At 46.6% G+C, this 22,331-nt stretch overlaps 1 protein-coding gene across 1 annotated transcript; it reads left to right on the plus strand.

Moving 5' to 3' along the window:
- Positions 1–237: 237 nt before the first annotated feature.
- Positions 238–18,662, plus strand: LOC141111471 (kelch repeat and BTB domain-containing protein 8-like). Its single transcript, XM_073603764.1, has 4 exons — positions 238–298; positions 3,572–3,650; positions 5,278–5,505; positions 17,174–18,662. The coding sequence occupies exons 1-4, from the start codon at positions 238–240 to the stop codon at positions 18,660–18,662; spliced, it is 1,857 nt and encodes a 618-aa protein (XP_073459865.1).
- The last annotated feature ends 3,669 nt before the right edge of the window (positions 18,663–22,331 follow it).

A 22,331-nucleotide genomic window follows, 5' to 3' on the forward strand; every position in this document is an offset into this window, starting at 1 on the left:
GGCTGCTCAGTACTGACCAGTTCAATTTTAAGACTATTTTTCATTTTGTTTAGATTTACAACGACTTTTTTCATCGTATTTTCAGTCGATCACACTGCGCACGATAATACTTGTAAGTGTTTGCATCGTTCAGTTTGGTTTGAGTTGGGTTGCTGAACCCCCAAAAGGACTTCTACTTGCCTCGTTTTCCTGGGTTGTAGAGGCATCAGAACGGAGCCTGGTCCATCCACTGCCACCATGGAGCAGAGAGAAGAGCTCAGCGATCAGAAGGAAGCTCTGAAAGATTGTATTATTACAGGTAGGGTTCAGCACACGGTCTGGGGGGGGGGCGGGCCTTTTTAGTGTCGTACATATGGGTGGTCACAGTGCTGCTGGGGGTCCCCACATATTTCAGATCTCCACATTAAACTAAGGATCTTTTATCGGCCTCTGTCCATTGCAATGCACTGGGATCGGCTTCCTGGAGAATAATTTTGCTACAATGTTGGAAATTACAGTGCCTTGAAAAAGTATTCATACCCTTGAAGTTTTCCACATTTTGTCATGTTACAACCAACAATGTAAGTGTATTTTATTGGGATTTTATGTGATAGACCAACACAAAGTGGCACATAATTGTGAAGTGGAAGGAAAATGATAAATGATACAAATAAATATGTGAAAAGTGTGTGTGTGTATGGGGGGGGGCATTAGTATGGCGCCCCCCGGAGTCAATACTTTGTAGAACCCCCTTTCTCTACAAGTCTTTTTGGGGATGTCTCTACCAGCCTTGCACATCTAGAGAGGGACATTTCTGCCCATTCTTCTTTGTAAAATATCTCAAGCTCTGTCAGATTGGATGGAGAGCGTCTGTGAACAGCAATTTTCAAGTCTTGCCACAGATTCTCAATGTGATTTAGGTCTGGACTGTGACTGGGCCATTCTAACACATGAATATGCTTTGATCTAAACCATTCCATTGTAGCTCTGGCTGGATGTTTCGGGTCGTTGTCCTGCTGGAAGGTGAACCTCCCCCCCAGTCTCAAGTCTTTTGTAGACTCTAACAGGTTTTCTTCTAAGATTGTCCTGTATTTGGCTCCATCCATCTTCCCATCAACTCTGACCAGCTTCCCTGTCCCTGCTGAAGAAAACCATCCCCACCACATGATGCTGCCATCACCATGTTTCACAGTGGGGATGGTGTGTTCAGGGTGATGTGCAGTGTTAGTTTTCCCCCACACATAGTGTTTTGCTTTTAGGCCAAAAAGTTGAATTTTGGTCTCCTCTGACCAGATCACCTTCTTCCACATGTTTGCTGTGTCCTCCACATGGCTTCTCACAAACTACAAACAGGACTTCTTATGACTTTCTTTCACCAATGTCTTTCTTCTTGTCACTCTTCCATAAAGGGCAGATTTGTGGAGAACACGACTAAGCCCTCATTCACACGAGGCGGACTCCGCTTCCACTGAGTCTGCCTCCACGGAGTCCGCCTCGGTCCGCCGGCTCAGCGGGAGATCTGTCCGTTGATCTCCGCTGAGCCGGCAGATGACAGGTCCCTCTCTGCTCACTGAGCGGAGAGGGGCTTGTCAGGCGCTGCTGCTGCTTATGCTTATGATGACAGCCTGTCCGTTGTCATCAGATCTCACCGTAGGGCCATCCGTCTGCTTTTTGCGGATCAGACCGGGTCGGATGACAGCGGACATGTCTCCGCTGACATCCGTCGCTCCATAGGCTAACATGGAGCGCCCGTTCAGGTCCGCCATCAAAACTGACAGGTGGACCTGAACAGTCCGATCGCGTGAAAGGGGCCTTATAGTTGTCCCTGTTGTGGACAGATTCTCCCACCTGAGCTGTGGATCTCTGCAGCTCCTCCAGAGTTACCATGGACCTCTTGGCTCTTCTCTGATGAATGCTCTCCTTGCCCGGCCAGTCAGTTTAGGTGGACGGCCATGTCTTGGTAGGTTTGCAGTTGTGCCATACTCTTTCCATTTTCCGATGATGGATTGGACAGAGCTCCGTGAGATGTTCAAAGCTTGGGAGATTTGTTTTATAACCTAACCCTGCTTTTTACTTCTCCACAACTTTATCCCTGACCGGTCTGGTGTGTTTCTTGGCCTTCATGATGCTGTTTGTTCACTAAGGTTCTCTAACAAACCTCTGAGGGCTTCACAGAACAGCTGTATTTATACCGAGATTAAATAACACACAGGTGACTTCTGAAGGCAATTGGTTCCTCTAGATTTTAGTTAGGGGTATCAGAGTAAAGGGGGCTGAATACAAATCCCCCCCCCCACACACACACACACACACACTTTTCACATATTTATCTGTAAAAAAGTTTGAAAAGCATTTATCATTTTCCTTCCACTTCACAATTATGAGCCACTTTGTGTTGGTCTATCACATAAAATCCCAATAAAATACATTTACGTTTTTGGTTGTAACATGACAAAATGTGGAAAATTTCAAGGGGTATGAATACTTTTTTTAAGGCACTGTATTTTCCAAATCTGTAACTTATTTTGCTATTGGAAGATTTTCCTTTAAAAAGACTGTAGAATCCTGAAAATGGCTCCACTGAAATTGGGAAATTGATCTCATACTGTCATCTGCCACCCCTGTATTAGGCGGGGTTCACACTAGCTGCGGCTGTGGCAGGGGGTCCTGTGCGTGTCTGTTCAACTGTTTCGGGTCAGAATTCTTGGCTGAATTCGCACCTGAAACGGACCAGAAGACTCACAGGACTCTTCTGCAATTCAGGCCACGGCCGCCCCCCAGAGGTGTGTGAACCGGCTCCATTGAGAGCGGGTCACAGTCTTCTGTCATGCGAATTGGATGTGGGGAAACCTCCTACATCCAATTCGCATCAGTGTGAGAACCCAGCCTTAGATAAACTGTTCTGAGTGGAGTTCACTATTATAAATTGACTTGCCATTTTCTCTTCCAATGACCAAGCCAAGGCTGGAAAAATGTATCAGTTACAAGTAATGAAGTGGAATAATATACCCTTATGGCCAAAGGTTTGGAGGACTGCAACCATCACCCCTATAAGAGATTGTCGGATATTCCTTACAAAAACCATGGCTATTAATATGGAGTTGTCGGCTCTTCCCCCATGGCCAATAATATGGAGTTGCCCCTTTTTTGTGGTTTGAACAGCCTCCACTCTTCTGGGATGACTTTCCAGAAGATTTGGAGGGTGTCTGTGGGATTTTGTGGTAATTTGTGAGATCAGGTACTGAAGTTGGATGAGAAGACCCAACTCACAGTTAGTATTCCAGTTCATCCCAAGGTGCTGGGATGAGGTAGGGTTGAGGTCAGGGCTCTGTGCAGCACACTCGAGTTCCTCCACAATCACGGGTCACACCATGTCTTTATGAGGCTGGCTTTGTACACAGTCTGACAATCATGGTGGAAACAGAAAAGGTTCTTCACTAAACTGTCACCACAAGGTTGAAGTACAATTGTCTACAATGCCTTTGTATGCTGGCGTGCCCTTCACTGGAGACACCTCAACTCCATCATTTGGAGCAGGGTCTGCATATCTTGGGTCATATAGTGTATATGCAATCATTCTATCTTTTCTCAGGGTTGAAGGAGATGTACTTTTCTGAAATTCTTTGTGACGTCGCCATACAGACTGCAGAAAAACGCTTGCTGTGTCATAGGTAGGTTGAAACCTTGAAGATCTATCTCTACAAACTATGTTTTTCCATTGAGTTCAAATTGGATAGAGCAGGAGTGGTTTATGGCCCCTGTCATACCAGCATCACAGTGGCTAAGTGTTTAGCACTAGGGTAATTATACCCCTGTCGTCCCCAAAATGTAGGAGCTTTTCGTGTCAGCAAAAATCCCTTCCCTTCCCCCCAAGCTTAAATTCCCATTGCAAGGCAAAATTCTCCCCCTCTTCCGGTACTCCTGCCAGCTTGTATGTAGACACTCTCTAGCCCCCCCCCCCCCCCCCACACTTCACATGATACCACAGCTCCCTGGGCCTATGTGGGTTTCCTCTGAGTCCAGTGGCGGCTGCTTATTCAGGGCTCCACGCACCCCCCATTAATGCGTCCGGCCCCCTAATCTACATGCAGGGCACCGGACACATGGATTTCAATGGTTTTTTTTTTTTCATTTATTTTTTTTGAAGCATGCGATTTAGAGCCCGAGACTCTAATTGGCTATAAAAAAAGAATGGGCCAACCCACTTGACTGACATTAGCGAATGAATATTCGATAATGTCTTCCTGTTTCTCCTACCGGCCAATCAGGAAGCGGCTTCTGAGACCCCATTGGCCAGGAGGAGAAGACTGAGGGGGCACACAGAGGTTGGGACACAGAAGAGACGTTGGGGGGAAGTGGCCGCCGATGGATTCAAACATGGGGGAGAGCCACTCTCCTCCTCTCTGCTCTGCCCGCCTCCGTTCATTCTCCACCAGCAGCAGGCATCCGTTCTGCAAAGATTAAGTGAGACGGTGACTGGGGGGGGGGGAGTTTATGGGTATGGTGCATGGTGGCGGGCTGGAGCAACGGTCCATCTGACGCCCCCCCCAACCCGATGGAGCATCAGCCGCCACCGTATTCTGGGTTCCAAAGACATGCTGGTATGCTGGCCCTAGTATGTGTATGTATGAATGTGAGTTGGGGACCTTAGATTTGTAAGCTCCTTGAGGGTAGGGACTGATGTGAATGTACAATAAATATGTAAAGCGCTGCGTAAATTGATGGCGCTATAGAAGTACCCAAAAAGAATAAATAAACAGGGAAAGGAATGCATGCTTAGTATGTTGGGAAGTGTTAGAATTTTTTTTAAGTATTTTTAGTGCCACCTGTACCTTCCTGTTCTGGTGACAACCGCTCCTCCTACATCTAATGTGGTTCTCACAGGGACAGGTAGCGAGGACACCTGAAGAATGAACCTCCTAAGCAGTGCAGAAGATGGAAGACTCAGGAGGGGTGGTGTATCACATGATCTCTGATTTAGGCAGATGTTGGGACATTTAGAAAGGAGTTTGTTTGTTGAGATCGTTGGAAAGTAGCAGTGCAATAGATTGTCCTTCACTGACCATTAGAGTTACCACCTCATCCCTTTGAACCCGAACACCTTTGAATTACACGGGTTCTGAGGCTAATTAAATGCAGATAAGACACCAAGTGCGTTTAATTACCACCTTAATCAGCCACAGAACCTGTGTAATTCATATGTGTTTGGGTTTAAAGGGATGAGGTGGCAACCATACTGACCATACATCATTATCTGTCCTCTGTGTGATGCAGTAAGTGTCCTCTTATTGCTTTCAGGGTCGTCCTGGCCTCGGTTAGTCCTTACTTCAGAGCTCTCCTCACGTGTCCCATGAAGAAGGCTGTGCTCGGGGAGGTTTGTCTTTCGGATGTCCCCTCTTCTGTCCTGCAGACCGTCCTGCACTACATCTACACGGGGGAGGTCCATCTCACCTTGGACAATGTGGAGGAGCTGTTTATCCTGTCCGGCCGCCTGCAGATCACGGCCATGCAAGATCTCTGCAGCAGGTAAAGACTTTGCGATAGATCACTTTAAAGGGAGTTGAGCTGTGAAAGTGATACTTTGTGTAGCCATGCCCCCTGAGGGGTTGCTGTGTGTAGTGGTTCACCCCGTCACCCTGCCCAGCCAGACATCCATCCCAGACACTCGGACACAGAAAACCAGACCATTGCTTTTTATCTTTATTTTGTTTTGTTTATTTGAGGGGGATTAAACTTGTTTAGGGATTTGGGAATTATGGGATGGCCTGGAAAATTTAGTGCAAAGTTGCTTAGGACTCCTATATACACTCCTGTATATTCTTTCACTCTTCTCTCTCCAGCACAAACACTTGCTGCTCACCGTTTCCTCCACCAGCACTTCCCTTGCTGCAGACTGTAACTCCTCCGGACCAGCTAGCACCGCATGGGTAGGCCTGACACTACTTCAGCCAGGCCTCAATGAACTGCCTTTTGCGGGCAGGGACCTCAGGCCCCCCGTGGTGTAGAATAGTTCAGGTCCTAGCTGTCCCCTGCTCAGCTACCACTCCCAGATAGATCTCTTCAGGCCCTGCCAGCCTGGCTGCAAAGACCCCTTTCCACTGCCCTTTCCCACAGTCCTCTCTCCACTGGTTCTGCACCCATCTCTCAAACTGCAATCTCCCAGTTCCCTTAGGCATGCCTCCCCAGTCCTCCCGATTGTGCTCACTCACCAGCCCTCCCGGCTGAAACTGGTAGTCCTCCATGGAGACTCTTAGAAGTGTTCTCTCCTGCTGTCCTTGATGTGCCTCTTCTTCCAGCATCTCGACACTCCTACTGGATGCACTTGAGCCCAGCCCAGGGTCCCCCCCCCCCAGACAGGGGGGGCTTCCTGTGGGCCCCAACAGCCTCCACACCTCTCTCACTCCACCTCTTCTACCCGACAACTCCTCCCCAGCTGGGCTGACCCCAGGTACTTAAGGAGGCCTGCCCCCTGCCAATCCAAGTTGGGGTTTGGTCAAGGCTCCCCAGATACCGGGAGGGCTGGTGAGTGAGCACAGTCAGGAGGACTGGGGAGGCACGCTCTTAGAAGTGTTCTCTCCTGCTGTCCTTGATGTGCCTCTCCTTCCAGATCTCGACACTCCTACTGGATGAACTCGAGCCCAGCCCAGGGTCACCCCCCCCAGACTGGGGGGGCTTCCTGTGGGCCCCAACAGCCTCCACACTTCTCTCACTCCACCTCTTCCACCCGACAACTCCTCCCCAGCTGGGCTGACCCCAGGTATTTAAGGAGGCCTGCCACCTGCCAATCCAAGTTTGGGTTTGGTCAAGGCTCCCCAGATACCTCAGGCAGCTCCACCACTCTTCCCCCTCCTCTCCTTCTAGAACATGCCAGAAGCAAGGGGGAGGTGATCGAAGGGACACTGCCTGTGAGTCATCAGCTGCTGCCCTGAGCCACTCCCAGCCCAGAATGAAAACAAACAGGCCTAGCAGCGAGCTAGGCCTGCCTCAATTTACCTACTCTGCCAGAAAAATAACTCACTCTAGCACTTCACTAACTAGAGGGTGCTACATTTGTAACTGTAAAGGCTCGTACACCCTAAGAAAATCAGGCGAACGCTTTAGTCTGAGGAACTTTCCTACGATTTTCGTATAGTGTGCACACAACTTTCTACAGCCAATTCCGACCTTCTGAATTAAAATTTCCGAAGGAACAAGCTTCAAAAATTTTCTCATATGGGAACAGAACAAATGATTTTCGTACGAGGAAAACCAGAAACAAAAGACTACGCATGATTAGAAACCATAAACAAAAAATAAAAAAGGCCTTTGTCGTACGAGAATTTTCATACAAATTTGCCTTCATCAGTTGTGATTTTCTGTGAAACAACGAGGAAAATCGAACGATTGTTTCGCCTGATTTTCTTATAGTGTGTACACCACTTAATGCAGCAGGAAATTTGCATTGTGCACCTGTGTGTGTTCTAGTTCTCAGAGTTAAAGTCTAGTTGTCTGACGCTGCTAAATTTGGACCGGACATATAAACCTTCAATGATATATTGAGGTAATTGATATATATGTAGCACCCTCTACCTAGTGTAGGCGCTAGAGTGAGATTGCTTTTGTAGAGCAGGTAAATTTAGGCAGGCCTCGCTAAAAGCGAGGCCTGTTTGTTTTGATCTGTGTGGGCTGGGAAGTGGCTCAGAGTAGGCTGGTGACTCAGACAGCATTATCTTTCGGATACCTCCCTTCTGCTTCTAGAGGCTTCTAGAAAGGAGGAGGGGAAGAAGGGTGGAGCTGTCTGGGGTGTTCTAAGGAGCCCTGACCAATCCCCAACCTGGATTGGCAGGGGGCAGGCCTCCTTAAATACCCAGGGTCAGCCAGCTTGGGGGGGGGGGGGGTTGTTCAGGTGGAAGAACTGGAGATGGAGTATTAGGCCTTTGAGGAGGACCTTGGGCCAGGGGCTCGGAGCTGTACAGGAACCCTGCACAACCCAAGGGGTGTCCTGAGCAGGAGAGGACAGTGAGGAATACTGCTGGGCAAGTCTACAGGGGGGATCCACCAGGTGTCGGTGAGTGACAGGCAGAGTCAGGAGAGGCATGCCGGGGCGGACTTGGAGTGTGCAGTCTGAGATGGATGGCAGCGGGAGAGAATTTGATGTTACTGGCAGTGAAGTCGGGCTGCTGCAGTTGGGAGGACTGTCGGGGGCTGCAAAGGGCTGACTGGGATCAGTGGTCCACCAAAAAAGGGCGGCTAGCATTCAAACCTTTGTTGCTACACTATAGGGGCCTGCGGTCCCTGCCTGTAATGAGGTACTTTTGTTAAGGCCTGGCTGGAATCAGTGTCAGGCCTAACCATGTGCTAGCCGCGCCTGAAGAATTGTGCTGGAGGAAGAAGGAGAGATAGTCCGCAGCAATTGTTGTGCAGGAGGAGAATATCTAAATTGCCCCAAGCCATTCAAGAATCTTTTCTGGGCATCCCATAAACTCTTTAACCCCCATCCAAGTTCTAATCCCTCAAGAAAATACAAAAAAACAAAGTTGATGAACTTTTCATTGTCTTGGAGTGTCTGGAAGGGAATGTCGGGCTGGGCAGGGTGACAGGTGGGCCACATCACTTAGCAGCCCCTACGGGGGTACCGCTACATGTAAATACCTTTATCACTGTTTAGTATTTTAGGACCTTCCTTTATAAATAGAGTAATCCTCCTATGTAGATGAGGAGGACTGTATTTGCTCATTTCATACACAACAAGATTTTCTTCCTTTGTGCATAAGCTGTTCTTCTTGTCTCAATGTCCTGCTGACATACCTACCCCATCCCTGCAATAAACCATTGCGCCCAGGGCAGCCGTCCCTCCTGTCCACCCCTCGTCCCGGCCCTGGTGACATGATTCGTGTGTAGCATAATTTTTGTTTTCTTTAGTGACCAGTGCACCTAAAATTAAGTTATATTAAATATAAAACCTGAAACTATAATAAAAGGTTCTTTGCTCAGACCCTCCCCTCCCTGCAAACATCTAGCTCTATAGTTGATAGTAATGTCACGTTCCATTCCTAGGGCTGCCCCAAGACTTTGTGCTCCATGGGTCCAAGAATGAAATGCTGCCCCCCCCCCCCCCCCCCCCAAAAAAAAAAAAAAAAAAAATTCCACCCATCAAAATGCCCCAGCATTCATTATTTTATATCATAATGATTAAAACTAAAATTTCATTTTAAACTCAGAATGCAGGGATCAGGAGTGCTCTGCGCTCAGAATGCAGGGATCAGGAGTGCGCTGCGCTCAGAATGCAGGGATCAGGAGTGCGCTGCGCTCAGAATGCAGGGATCAGGAGTGCGCTGCGCTCAGAATGCAGGGATCAGGAGTGCGCTGCGCTCAGAATGCAGGGATCAGGAGTGCGTTGCGCTCAGAATGCAGGGATCAGGAGTGCGTTGCGCTCAGAATGCAGGGATCAGGAGTGCGTTGCGCTCAGAATGCAGGGATCAGGAGTGCGTTGCGCTCAGAATGCAGGGATCAGGAGTGCGTTGCGCTCAGAATGCAGGGATCAGGAGTGCACTGCGCTCAGAATGCAGGGATCAGGAGTCAACTTGCCACCCCTCTCAAAGTGCCGCCTGGGTCCAATGGACCCAGCGGGACCCATGGTAGGGCCGGCCCTGCCCATTCCACTTTCTTTACCTAGTTCCTTGCAAGTAATGTCATGTCACAATCTCCTTTCTTCAAAGTAAAAAGGTAGCAATTGGGGAGATTTACTAAAACTAGAGCACTCAGAATCTGGGGCAGCTGTACATGGCAGCCAATCAGCTTCTAACTTTGGATTGTTCAATGAAGCTTTGACAATAAAACCTGGAAGCTGATTGGTTTCTATGCAGGGCTGCACCAGATTTTGCACTCTCCAGGTTTAGTAAATAACCCCCAATGTGTCAAAGGTGAAATGGCTGCTCCATCCCTAAATGAACTTCTGAAAAAAGGTATCGCCCATGTGACTTTGTTGCAGCAATAGAAATCAACAGATAGGAGGTGTGTGATGTGACGCACACGTAGTGGGGGAGGGGCCTGATGACGGAGCCGAGGAAGTGGGCGGCGGAGCAGCTCAGGTGAACGAAGCTGCCTGAGAAGTGGATCTGACAGCGTGCCGCACTCAGAGCCGCGGCGGCGGCGTTGGTCGGTATACCACGGGCCGCCGAGACTCACGGGGTGGCTCACACCCACGCTCCCCCAGTCCCTTCGGATCGATGAGGGGAACATACCGGCTTCCCTAGAAGGTCTCCGGATGGCCCCGCACCCCAACCCTTCCCCCCAGTGATACATCATAAACCCCTGGAGGGCTGGATGAAGATCGGAACCTATGCGCCGAGCACGGCGGGGTTGAAGGACATACAGCAACCAGAGGAGAAAATACCCACAATCTCCAGGGATACCGGGCCTAACCTGAGGTAGAGACGGTAAGCCTATGGGGGAACCCCTGCGAATTCAGGCAAGTAAATGTAATAATACTGTGGAATCCGTGGATTGGGAAGGAATCTTACAAATATGTAATGGTGGAACCATATATAATAACAGTGTCTGATGGGCTCCGGTGCAAATAAAGGTTTAAAACTAACAGGAAGGTACTAACCCAGGAGAGACTGTATAAACTGTAGACCACTGCTGTTTTTGAAATTAAAAAGAGGGAAAGGGGAAAGGGGAGGGAGCAGACAGGCGGGCAGTATTACCGTCTATAGTGGGCTTGTCTGGCCGGCCATTTCCTTTCCCTTTGGGACGGCTTCACCCCCCGTCTCCTTTTGCCCCTCCTGCTGCAGGTGTACAGTGAAGGAGTACAAGGAAACTATTAGGCATAAGACCGGATAGCTAAGTGGCTAAGCAGCTAAGAATCTAACGATAGTGCTTGGGTTCAAGCACTCTGCCCTATCCTTGACCAAATACAACGGTAGTCACTAGGTCTGGTAAGATCAAGACCAGGCCGGGGGGTGATACTGAGCACAAAAGTGGGGGCGGACAGAGAGGGACTAGAGGAGGCAGGCGGGGGAGGGCAAGGTGGAGATAGAAGATAATAAACATGCGAGGGCGCCCTCAAAGGGGAGCGGAGGTGAAGCAACCTAGAGAGAGCTTGAACACCAGCTCTATTCAGAAGTACCTGAAGGAGACAAACCAGGGAAGCCCAAAAACCCCAGCTCAAGATAATAAACAGCAAAGTGGGAAAGAAAAGAAGAAAGAAACAGTGAAGAGCCAAGGGGCTAATGGGGGATCAACTAGGGGAGAAGGTGGAACCCCAAATATGATGGAGGACACCAGCATGGAAATACCATTAACCAAAATAGAGCTGCTAGAGATGTTCGCCAAACTGGAACTGGTAATTAAAACAGAAATTCATAATGTTAGAACCGACATGGGCCACTTACTGAAGCGAGTTGAATCAGCAGAGGAGGCCTCAGATAAACAGAGCAGAGAAATAGTCACCTTAAAACAACAGGTAAAAGACCTACAACTAGCCCAACGGGACATTTCTTATAAATTAGAAGCGCAAGAAAACCAGAGTCGCAGACAAAATTTGAGGCTGCGCGCCCTGCCAGAACAACGAGGTGAAGATCTGTACGCTAAAATGAAAGCCATCTTCAACCCGATCCTAGACCGAAACCCAAACGATGAACTGAAGATTGACAGGGTTCATAGATTAAGGAAACCCCCAAATGTCAGCGAGGATAAACCCAGGGACATAATTATTAGGTTCCACCATTATGAAGATAAAGCAAGAGCCTGGAGTAACCTCAGGAAAGCTCAACCAGTAAAATTTGAGGGGGTTGAAAACCAGTTCTTTACCGATATTTCGGCAGAAACTCTGGCCTGGAGAAGGCAGTTGCGACCCCTCCTGGAAGAACTGAGAAAGGCAAACATGAAATATAGTTGGGGATTTCCAACCTCACTGATTGTAGTGAAAGCGGGCAGAATATGCAGATTGAAATATATAGATAATATGCAAGACTTTTGTAATGATTTGGACATTCCTGTCCCAGCCGTATTTAAATAATTGGTGGAAAGCCAGGCTGATGTTCAGACACCTGAAACCTTGGGGGGGGGGGGTGGGGGCGGGGGGGGTGCGTGGGTGGGAGGGGGAGGGCGCCCGGTGAGGGGACAGGCGGCCTTATGGGCGCCCACTCGCGATGTTCCCCCCCCCCCCCTTTCTATTTAGGGGGGGGGGGAGCATGGCGACCGAGGCGATCCGTCATTTGAGTCACACCCCATTGGTCTGGCCGGTCGCATGCCGAGAGAAACAATACCTCTTGGCGGCGGACATACTGCCAGGTCTAGGCAGGTGGGGAGGGGGGGGAGGGTGGGGGGGGTTTGGGGGGGGGTGGGGGAGTGGGGCCTGGGGTGGAGGGAGGTCTGGGAGGGGAGGAGAGTGGAAAAGGTCCGGCAGGTATCAAAGGAAAGAGTGCAAAACACAAGATGTGAATCTAGTGAGCAGCAATATGCAAAGCTAAATGATAGAGTTTTCATGTTTTACTTACAACGTTAAAGGGCTGAACTCCCCCCTTAAACGTCACAAAATCTTGCGAGAATTAGAACAACTTAAGGCAGATGTAGTGTTTCTTCAAGAGACCCACCTTTCACAGGATTCACACATTAGATTATTTTCTAAGTGCTTCCCCAACTGGTTTTACAGCGACTCACCTATCAAGAGAGCTAAGGGGGTCGCAATTGGGCTCTCAAGAAGGACTAGGTTTGCGTTATTAGAAAGATGTGAGGATAGGGACGGTCGCTATCTTTTTTTGAAGATTAGAATGGGAGAAAAGGTTTTTACCCTGGTGAACATCTACTGTCCAAACAACAACCCAGCACAATTCTTGCTATACATCCTAAATAAGTTAGCAGATTTTAGGGCAGGACAGGTGATAGTGGCAGGTGACCTAAATTTCTGCTTGGACCCAGCGATGGATAGCACAGCTGGTAACCAGAAAATGAGTGGGAGACTATTGAAAAAAGTTGGCCAGAAATTGCACAACTGTCATTTAATAGACGCTTGGAGGGTACAACACGCAAAAAGTAAAGATTATACTTTTTTTTCCTCGGTACATGGGTCCTATTCTCGTCTTGATTATTTTTTGGTAGATCATAGGTTACTTGATTGTGTCAAGGAAACGGAAATAGGCGTTGCCACTCTGTCCGACCATGCGCCGGTTTTGATGAGGGTGGCGATGCCGGGATTCCGGAGACCACCATTTTCATGGCAGTTAGACGAAAAATTAATAGACAACCCAATCATCTATAGTAAGATACAGGAGGAAATAGAGGGCTTCCTCAAGATAAACGATACCGGAGAGGTCTCAGGTTCAGTCTTATGGGAAGCGATGAAAGCATATATAAGGGGCATATTGATTTCTTTGGAAGCCAAAGAGAAAAAAGAGGGGAAAAAAAGAAAGGCAGAGCTAATTGAAGAAACATATCAGTTGGAACAATTACATAAATCAGCCAATGGGGGCCACAACTTATTTCTAGCGCAGTTAATCCATAAAAGAGAAGAACTAAAAGATCTAATGGAACTGGAATCTAAACGCATACTATATAAAAACGCAAAAGACAGATTTAGGTGGAGTAACAAAATAGGGAAACACCTGGCATCAGTCGTTAAAAAGAAAAGGGATAAGAACTTCATAGAGAGGATCCAAAATAAAAACGGGATATTTAAATATACTTCTAGCGATATAGCCGAAGAGTTTCAAAAATATTTTACAGCCTTATATAAAGTCAAACAAGGTGGGGCTAATACTCTGGGAAAGGAAGAAACGATAGATGAATTTTTAAGAGAGGCAGGCTTACCAAGTCTCTCGGACAACGAGGCAAAAGAATTAGAAGAACCCATTACGGTGGAAGAAACTGAGCGGGCTTTGAGGACATCTCCCTCTGGAAAAAGTCCAGGGCTAGATGGCTTCACCACCTACTTCTATAAAAAATTTAAAAATATTCTGATCCCCAAGCTCTGTCAGATATGGAACAAGATAGGGAGCCAGGAGGAATTCTGTGAAGGAGCTTTGATGGCATCAATTGCCTTAATGCCTAAGGCGGCGAAAGATAGCTCACTGTGCTCGAGCTATAGGCCGATCGCTTTACTTAATACTGATACAAAATTATACGCCAAGGTATTAGCCAATAGGCTGAAGGATAAAATGACATACTGGATACACCCTGATCAGACGGGCTTTATCCCGGGCAGAGAGGGGAGGGATAATGGTGTGAGGTCACTATTGGTTATAAAAGCGATGAAAGTGAGGGGGGCCCCCAGTCTACTACTGTCGTTGGACGCAGAGAAAGCCTTCGACAGGGTAGACTGGGGGTTCATGATAAAGACACTGGGGGCAATCGGATTAGGCGACACTATGTTAAACTGGATCAAGGCACTATATAAAGCCCCATCCGCACTAGTCAAAGTAAACGGTGTATTTTCGAGAGAAGTCAGGATGGAAAACGGAACTAGACAGGGATGTCCCCTATCCCCTCTTCTGTTTGCCCTGACTTTGGAGCCCTTACTGGCGGTAATCAGGAAAAACTCAGATATTCGCGGATGCATAGTAGAAGGCGATGAACACAAGCTCTCGGCGTTCGCCGATGACGTATTGTTCTATATAACGAATCCAAGGATCTCACTCCCGAACCTCCTGGCTACGCTGAGGAGATACGGGGAACTTTCAAACTATAAGGTGAACCTTGGTAAATCAGCAGCCCTAAATATCAACATTGAGAAACAAGAGGTAACCAAACTTAAAGAATATTTTCAATTTCCATGGCGGGAAAAAATAGATTACCTAGGAATAGTACTAACAAAATCCCTCAAGAAATTATACCAGTTAAACTTTATACCCCTCCTTGAGGAGATTAAGCAGGAAACAAAGAAAAGCATGTATTCCCCTATTTCTTGGCTTGGTCGAGTCAATATTGTTAAAATGACTCTAGCTCCGAAGATTTTATATAAAATGCAGTTACTGCCAATTCCGTTAGCACAGACTTTTTTTAGAGCCCTGAACAACATTATTTCCAAATTCGTTTGGAAAAACAAGAAGCCACGGATCGCCTTTGGGGTCTTGAGCAGGGACAAAACACAGGGTGGTTTGGCCCTCCCAGATTTTAAGAATTATTATAGAGCAATTGTACTTTCACGAATGTTGGAATGGGGTAAAAAATCAATAGGGAATAGATGGGTGAAATTAGAAAGAGATCTGAGCACGGCAAATATATGCCAATTAATTTGGAATCCACCACATTTTAGGGAATTAAGTCCAAATACACACATAATGACACGCCACACTTTAAGGACTTGGGATCAACTACACAGACAAAAGGCATGGGAATTCAATTCACCACTTATATATTTAAAGGACAATAAGTTTTTTCCACCAGGGTTAAGAGAAGTGGGAGGGAATTGGATAAGGAAGCACGAAACACAATTATTGGATATTACAAGAAACGGCAAAATTATTTCTTTTCAGGAGTTGTCACTGCCCAATGACCTAATGAACATAGATATATGGAGGTATAATCAGTTGGCTTCTTTTATTAAAAGTTTACCAGGTCCAATTAGAGATAAGGAGAATCTTAGACCTATGGAGAAATTGTTTCTGGAAAATAAAATTACAAAGAAAATAAAAGAACTATATAAAATAGTGCGGGAAGAGGGGGTAGGCATAAAACCGTTATATTGCAATAAATGGGAGTCTGAGCTAGGTCCATTACCAAGCGATGTAACATGGCAGAATATCTTTAACGCAACACATAAGTCGGCAATAGATGCGAATACAATAGAATCAAATTTTAAATGCCTAGCCAGATGGTACATGACGCCAGACAGGGTAAACAAGATGCAAGGAGAATTCCCTGGTAATTGCTGGAGGGGATGTTCCGCCAGGGGATCAATGGCCCACCTCTGGTGGGAGTGTCCAATAATTAAAAGGTTCTGGCAAGAAGTACTCAAGACAATACAAGAGATAACGGGGACCGTGATCAGAGAAGATCCTTGGGTATGCCTGTTTCATGGGACGGAGGGCCGGAAGGGCAAGTACAATGCCTCTTTGACGCCCACTCTTTTAAATATGGCCAAAAGCTTAATACCAAAAAAATGGCAAGAGAAAGCAGGCCCAAGTATTCGTGAATGGTTAATCAGGGTCAATGGAATCTATATTTTAGAGGCCGGGGACGTTGAAGACCTTTCGGTAGAGACAGAGGAAGTCCTGGGGGGAACAAAATGGGCGAAATGGTTAGCCTTTAAAAAAACATGGACGTATGCGGAGAAGTTCATATGAGGACGCACATACTAGAGTAGGTACTTCTGAGGGACCAGGGCGGGAGGGGAGAATCGGGGGGGTGAATTCGGGGGGTGGGGGGGAGGAGGGATAGGGGTATTAAGATACTATTTGGGTTAAGGAATAGTTGGGGTTCACCCATATAATATTGGAATGTTAAAATAAAGTTTTTTTTTTTAATGGAAATAAGAATACTATATCTGCTACCATGATGTGATGTTATAATGGGAAGAAATGACCTAAATATGGTGATTTAAACCCTCTCATTGTAAAAACTGAAGTAGCAAAAAAAAAAAAAAAAAAAAAAAAAAAAGAAATCAACAGATAGAAAATGTATGTTTAAAAAAGAAAAAAATCTTTATTATACAATGGATTAAAGTAGCTGGTCTATACAATCCTAAAATCCACGTCCTAATAGATAATCATCTCCTGCTGGCCTCACGGAGGGCAGGGATAATCAAATGGCAAATATAAAGGAAATTGCATATCCACCAAAAGTTTCCCAACGCGTTTCAACTATTCATAGTCCTCCTTAGGGTATAATGAGGTGGAAACAATCGGAAATGGACACGGTCAAATGTCCAGACCAGCAGCTAGCAGCACATTCTGTTAGGGTCCCAGCCTGAGGTGGGCTCCCTAACCCAAAGGGGATCAGTGATCATCAAAGGGGGGGACAATCGAAGCAAGTTCCACCAAAAGACTATGTCTGTCAAATGACTAGGTCTTCAAATTAGGTGACCACATAGGGATAAACTGGACAATCCAGGAAAAAGACAAGGGGGAAAACCCCTTGTAAGCCTTGTGATACAGACAGTCTGTCTGGGACCCTGGCAGCCAGCCCATGGGAGATACCTTTTTCAGACGATCTCCTTTCTTTACCTAGGTACCTTGCAAGTAATGTCATGTCCCGATCTCCTTTCTTTACCTAGGTACCTTGCAAAGAGGATCGACAATGGAAACTGTTTTTGGATTTATAGATTAGCTCATAGTCACAATCACAGAATCCTCTTGGAAGAAACGTTGAACCATATTGGTCGGAATCTGAGCTCCTTATCTGGAAAAGAAGACTTTTTTCGCTTGGAAATGGAAGAAATGGTCAACATCCTGTCTTCAGATGACCTAATGTTTTCCTCAGAACTTGCCATTTATAACATCGCCCGCTGTTGGTGGGAATTTCGCACCCAGAAGGACAATCCTCTTCCCCCAGAACTGTTAAAGGTCATCAGGCTACCAGTCCTGACTCCAGACGAGCTGGGAAAGGTCAGCAGGGACATCCCCAGTGATGACTCCCCTCTCCAGCCTCCAACAGAAATCCGCTTGCGCCAAGGGATGTTTGAGGAGAGAATAATTTGCATAGACCTGATGGCATTAGATAAAACAGACCCAGAAAAAGAGAATTACTGTATGAATGCCTACGATCCAACAACAGAGTCTTGGGAGAAGCTTCCTTTTTGTGGTTATTTTAACAGTCCTGGAATTGTATCAGTAGGGTGTTATTTATATGTTTCTGGTGGGTTTAGAAAACAACGTTGTGCTTCCAATGCCCTGCACTTGTATGATTCTGTATTAAATGAATGGAAAGAGCTCCCTCCTATGACCCATCCAAGAGCTTGCCATGGCTTCCTAGACTACAGAAACATGCTTTATGCTTTTGGTGGACATAACGGCAGCGAACTCACAGACTCGGTGGAATGCTTCAGCACGTTGGACAATAGTTGGCGCGATGTGTCAAACATGCCTATAGCGCTACATAGATTTGCTAGCTCTGTGCTGAAAGGAAGGTTGTTTGCTATAGGTGGGATGACTCGGATAGATGTGGCCCTTTTACAATATCCAGGGTTCCATAGCTACGACATACTGACAGACACGTGGAGCCAGTTTCCACTACCAGTGGCCTTTATAGCTGCTGGAGCTGTGGCGATGGATGACAAATTATATATCGTTATAAGTTGTAAACCCAGATACGAAGATTTTAATGTATATCCAACATATGAGGCAAGCCCATCATACGATGATTACGAGGCATATCTTATATTCAACGAAGAGCCGGAAACCATTTCTAAGACCTTCTGTCTGGATCATCTAGGGAGAATTTGTCACGGTAGAATTCCACCTGTCTTGGAAAATACTTCTAATGCTGCGGTCATACGCTGGAAGCACAGGATTTATATTATGGGAGGTACCGATGATGATTGTATGAGTATCTCTAACATGTACCACTGGAGCCCAGGTGAACATAGCTGGACTCCATGCAGGAAAGATCTCCCATTTCTGTTAGGTGACTTTGGAACTGGCCCCCTGCTGGTTCCCCTAAAACACCTCACCCCCCTCGTTCCCGGCAGAAGATCAAACTACAATTTTAGAGATGATAGCGAGGAGGAGGATGAGTCGGAAGAACCATGGCGGGGAAACTGGTAGCCAGGAGGCTCTGTCCAAAATGTGTACCTACAGGAAAGTAACCTGGGGCCACCACAAACGACTTTCCACCCAATAACGAAACTGGATGTCGAAGTTGTGTTTAACCCCTTTTATGACCATCGTAAAAAAAACAAAAAAAACCGCCTAAACCCAGTTGTGCAACTTTGAAACATATCGGTAAAACTGTACATATCATCATCATGACTACGTTTATGTATTCAGGTGGGTTACACCTTGTTTGATTCTTTTTCCCAGGACAGGTTGGTCTTTCATTTGGTGGTAAATGTTAATAGATATCTCCAGATTTTGTTTTATTATGAAAGGCAAACTGGTCCAAAATCGTAAAAAAAATATATATTTTTTAATTTAACTGTATAATTTTTATTTAATTAACCTGTCCCACCACTAAAAAGAAGACCGCAAAATAAATGCTCCTAACGATTGTGGCGATACCATGTGTGATATTTATTCATTATACCGTTTACATAGTCTGGCCGAAAAAAGACACAGGTCCATCTAGTTCAACCAATAAAAGGAAAAAGAAAAGGGGCAAATAAACAACAAAGAAACAATAGTAAGCTTAGCCCTCTTTTTTTTTTGGGGGGGGGAGGGGGGTGGGAACTGGCCCTTCCCAAACAGGATATTGCGCTAAACCTGTAGGTAAATTAGAGGACCAAAACTTTCGTTGAGGCACCTCCACCCACCACAGGGTCTCTGTGAACACAGGAGATTTCCTTTCTGTGAAATTAATCAGTAATCTAATCAAAGTACTGTGATTGGGAGCAAAAGAATTGCTGCGACCAGCTTATAAGATTAACTGTAAGTGTATAGATGCGCAACAGTATGGAAATAATGCTATATATATATATATATATAAAATAACAGAACATACATCCAATGTACAAACAGGTATTAGCAATAAGGATGAGCTCTGGCGTGTTCGCACAGCCCACATGCAGAGCCAGGAAGTCAGCAATGCGCTGCGCTAATCACAGGCAGTGAGACGTTTCCCGATCTCCACAGCCGAGCATCGGGACAATGTCTCACTGCCTGTGATTGGCGCAGTGCCGACTTCCTGGCAGGCTCTGCACGTGGGCTGTGCGAACACGCCGGAGCTCATCCTTAATTAGCAGCAAAGGGCCTGGTAGGAGTCCTGGTGGGATTGTGCACATATACCCAGGCGTATACAGTATAGTTATTAATAGAGATACCTTAAGATGAATGTTGCGGCAAAGTCTATTTGCAGGGGCTCCCGAGGATGATGCGGCATGTGTCTTTGTGTTGGAGACCTGAAGGAAAGATCAGTGGACACAGGGGGATCCTCCCAACTGTTGTCCAACCAGGCCTGGAACGGAGCTTCTCACCAGCAGGAACTGGCACTGGAACTCAGTCAGCCTTTTTCCCTCCATAGTAGTGTATAATAGTTTCTTTTGGCTTGGAGCATGGACAGGATATGCAGCTAAGGCCTTCTCTCTCTCCGCTCCCTCCTTCCAGTGTTTCAAAGCCAACACTCATGGGCAGAAAGTACATATATAATAATTCTACAAGCATTTACAAATTCAGACTGGAATGCAGCAGGTCCCTATATATCTATTTTTTTTTGTCCTACTTAAACACATCGACACTCAATATAACATTTTTTTATCTTACCTAAAACTACACTGATGCTAACACTGACACGAACACTCACAGTGATGGGGATCTGGTTCTCCCGGCTCCTGATCATTAGTACGAGACTCATAGCTGTCATCGACTGCTTGGTCTCAGTGCTGGGAGTGCACTTCCAGCACAAACACAGGAACAAATATACACTATATTGTCAAAAGTATTGTGACACCTGCCTTTCCACACACATGAACTTTAATGACATCCCAGTCTTAGTCCGTAGGGTTCAATATTGAGTTGGCCCACCCTTTGCAGCTATAACGGCTTCAACGCTTTGGGTTGAGGTCAGGACTCTGTGCCGGCCAGTGAAGTTCCTCCATCCCAAACTCGCTCATCCATGTCTTTATGAACCTTGCTTTGTGCACTGGTCAAAATCATTTAGAGGAGGGGGGGAATTATGGTGTGGGGTTATTTTTCAGGGGTTGGGCTTGGCCCCTTAGTTCCAGTGAAGCGAACTCTTAAGGCGTCAGCATACCAAGACATTTTGGACAATTGCTCCCAACTTTGTGCAGGCCAGTCAAGTTCCTCCACCCCAAACTCGCTCATCCATGTCTTTATGGACCTTGCTTTGTGCACTGGTGCGCAGTCATGTTGGAACAAGAAGGGGACATCCCCAAACTGTTCCCACAAAGTTGGGAGCATGAATTTGTCGGCATACCAAGGCATTTTGGACAATTTCATGCTCCGAGCTTGGGGTGGAGGAACTTGACTGGCCTGACTTCAACCTGATGGAACACCTTTGGGATGAATTAGAATGGAGACTGCAAGCAAGCCAGGCCTTCTCATCCAACATCAGTGCCTGACCTCACATATGTGCTTCTGGAAGAATGGTCAAACATTCCCATAGACACACTCCTAAACCTTGTGGACGGCCTTCCCAGAAGAGTTGAAGCTGTTATAGCTGCAAAGGGTGGCCAGAGAGAGTCCTGATCGTCGGCCAGATGGGCTTGGAAATTGGTCATGTGACCAATCATGTGCTTGTCGGACAACCAATCACTCACCTGGCCAAGCTGCTGGTGGAATATGCACTGTAGTACCAGTTAGTTGACTTACTGAGTACTCATAGTCCCAATGGTGAATACGTAGATTCCATTATCTCTACAACAGATGTCTCCATGTACTCTAAGGCAATGGTCATCAACACTGTCCTCAGGGCCCACTAACAGGCCAGGTTTTATGTATTCCCTTGGGGGAGATGCAGACTAGAATACTGCAATTACTGAGCAGCAAATGATATCACCTGTGATGTATTTCAGTTATCTTGCAAACCTGGCCTGTTAGTGGGTCCTGAGGACAGAGCTGATGACCGCTGACTTAGAGTACATGGAGAGATCTTTTGTAGAAATAATGGAGTCTACATATTCACCATTGGGATGATGCTTTCTCAATAAGTCAACTAATTGGTACAGCAGTGCATAGGCCACCAACAGCTTGGCCAAATGGGGGATTGGCTGTTGGACAAGCACATGATTGGTCACGTGACGAACATCCCTGGTGACTTGGACAACCTGGCCTGTTAGTGGGCCCTAAGGACAGGGTTGATGACCACTTCTCTAAGGTACCAAATTCCGGTGATGATTATTATTTCCATTCAGAGGTTCTTCCCCAGACAAGCCGCTCAGTCATTCAAAGCTCCTCTGTGGGAAAATGTTGCCTCCACCCTCCATGGCTCCTCTTCAGGAAGTGAAGACCAGTGATCCACCACGGAAGTCTGGGGAGGATGCCAAGTGGTTTTGTTTTCACCTCTGGTTGGGACGTCATCAGCACCCTTATGCCGCGTACACACGGTCGGACTTTTCGTCTACAAAAGTCCAACGGACGCTGACGGACTAAAGCTGGCTGGTAATCCGATCGTGTGTGGGCTTCTCCGGACTTTCAACGGACTTTTTTAGCCTAAAATCCGACGGACTTTAGATTTGAAGCATGCTTCAAATCTTTACGTCGTAAGTACGACGGACCCCGAAGTCCGCTCGTCTGTATGCTAGTCCGACGGACAAAAAAACG

Source organism: Aquarana catesbeiana, linkage group LG10 (assembly GCF_042186555.1).
Source record: "Aquarana catesbeiana isolate 2022-GZ linkage group LG10, ASM4218655v1, whole genome shotgun sequence".
NCBI classification, from domain to species: Eukaryota; Metazoa; Chordata; class Amphibia; order Anura; family Ranidae; genus Aquarana; species Aquarana catesbeiana.

Bases quoted from the DNA above. Each gene is read 5' to 3' on its own strand.
- LOC141111471 (XM_073603764.1), top strand. From the start codon at position 238: ATGGAGCAGAGAGAAGAGCTCAGCGATCAGAAGGAAGCTCTGAAAGAT. The intron at 299-3,571 runs GTAGGGTTCAGC...ATCTTTTCTCAG, and splicing joins GAAAGATTGTATTATTACAG to GGTTGAAGGAGATGTACTTT. The intron at 3,651-5,277 runs GTAGGTTGAAAC...TATTGCTTTCAG, and splicing joins AAACGCTTGCTGTGTCATAG to GGTCGTCCTGGCCTCGGTTA.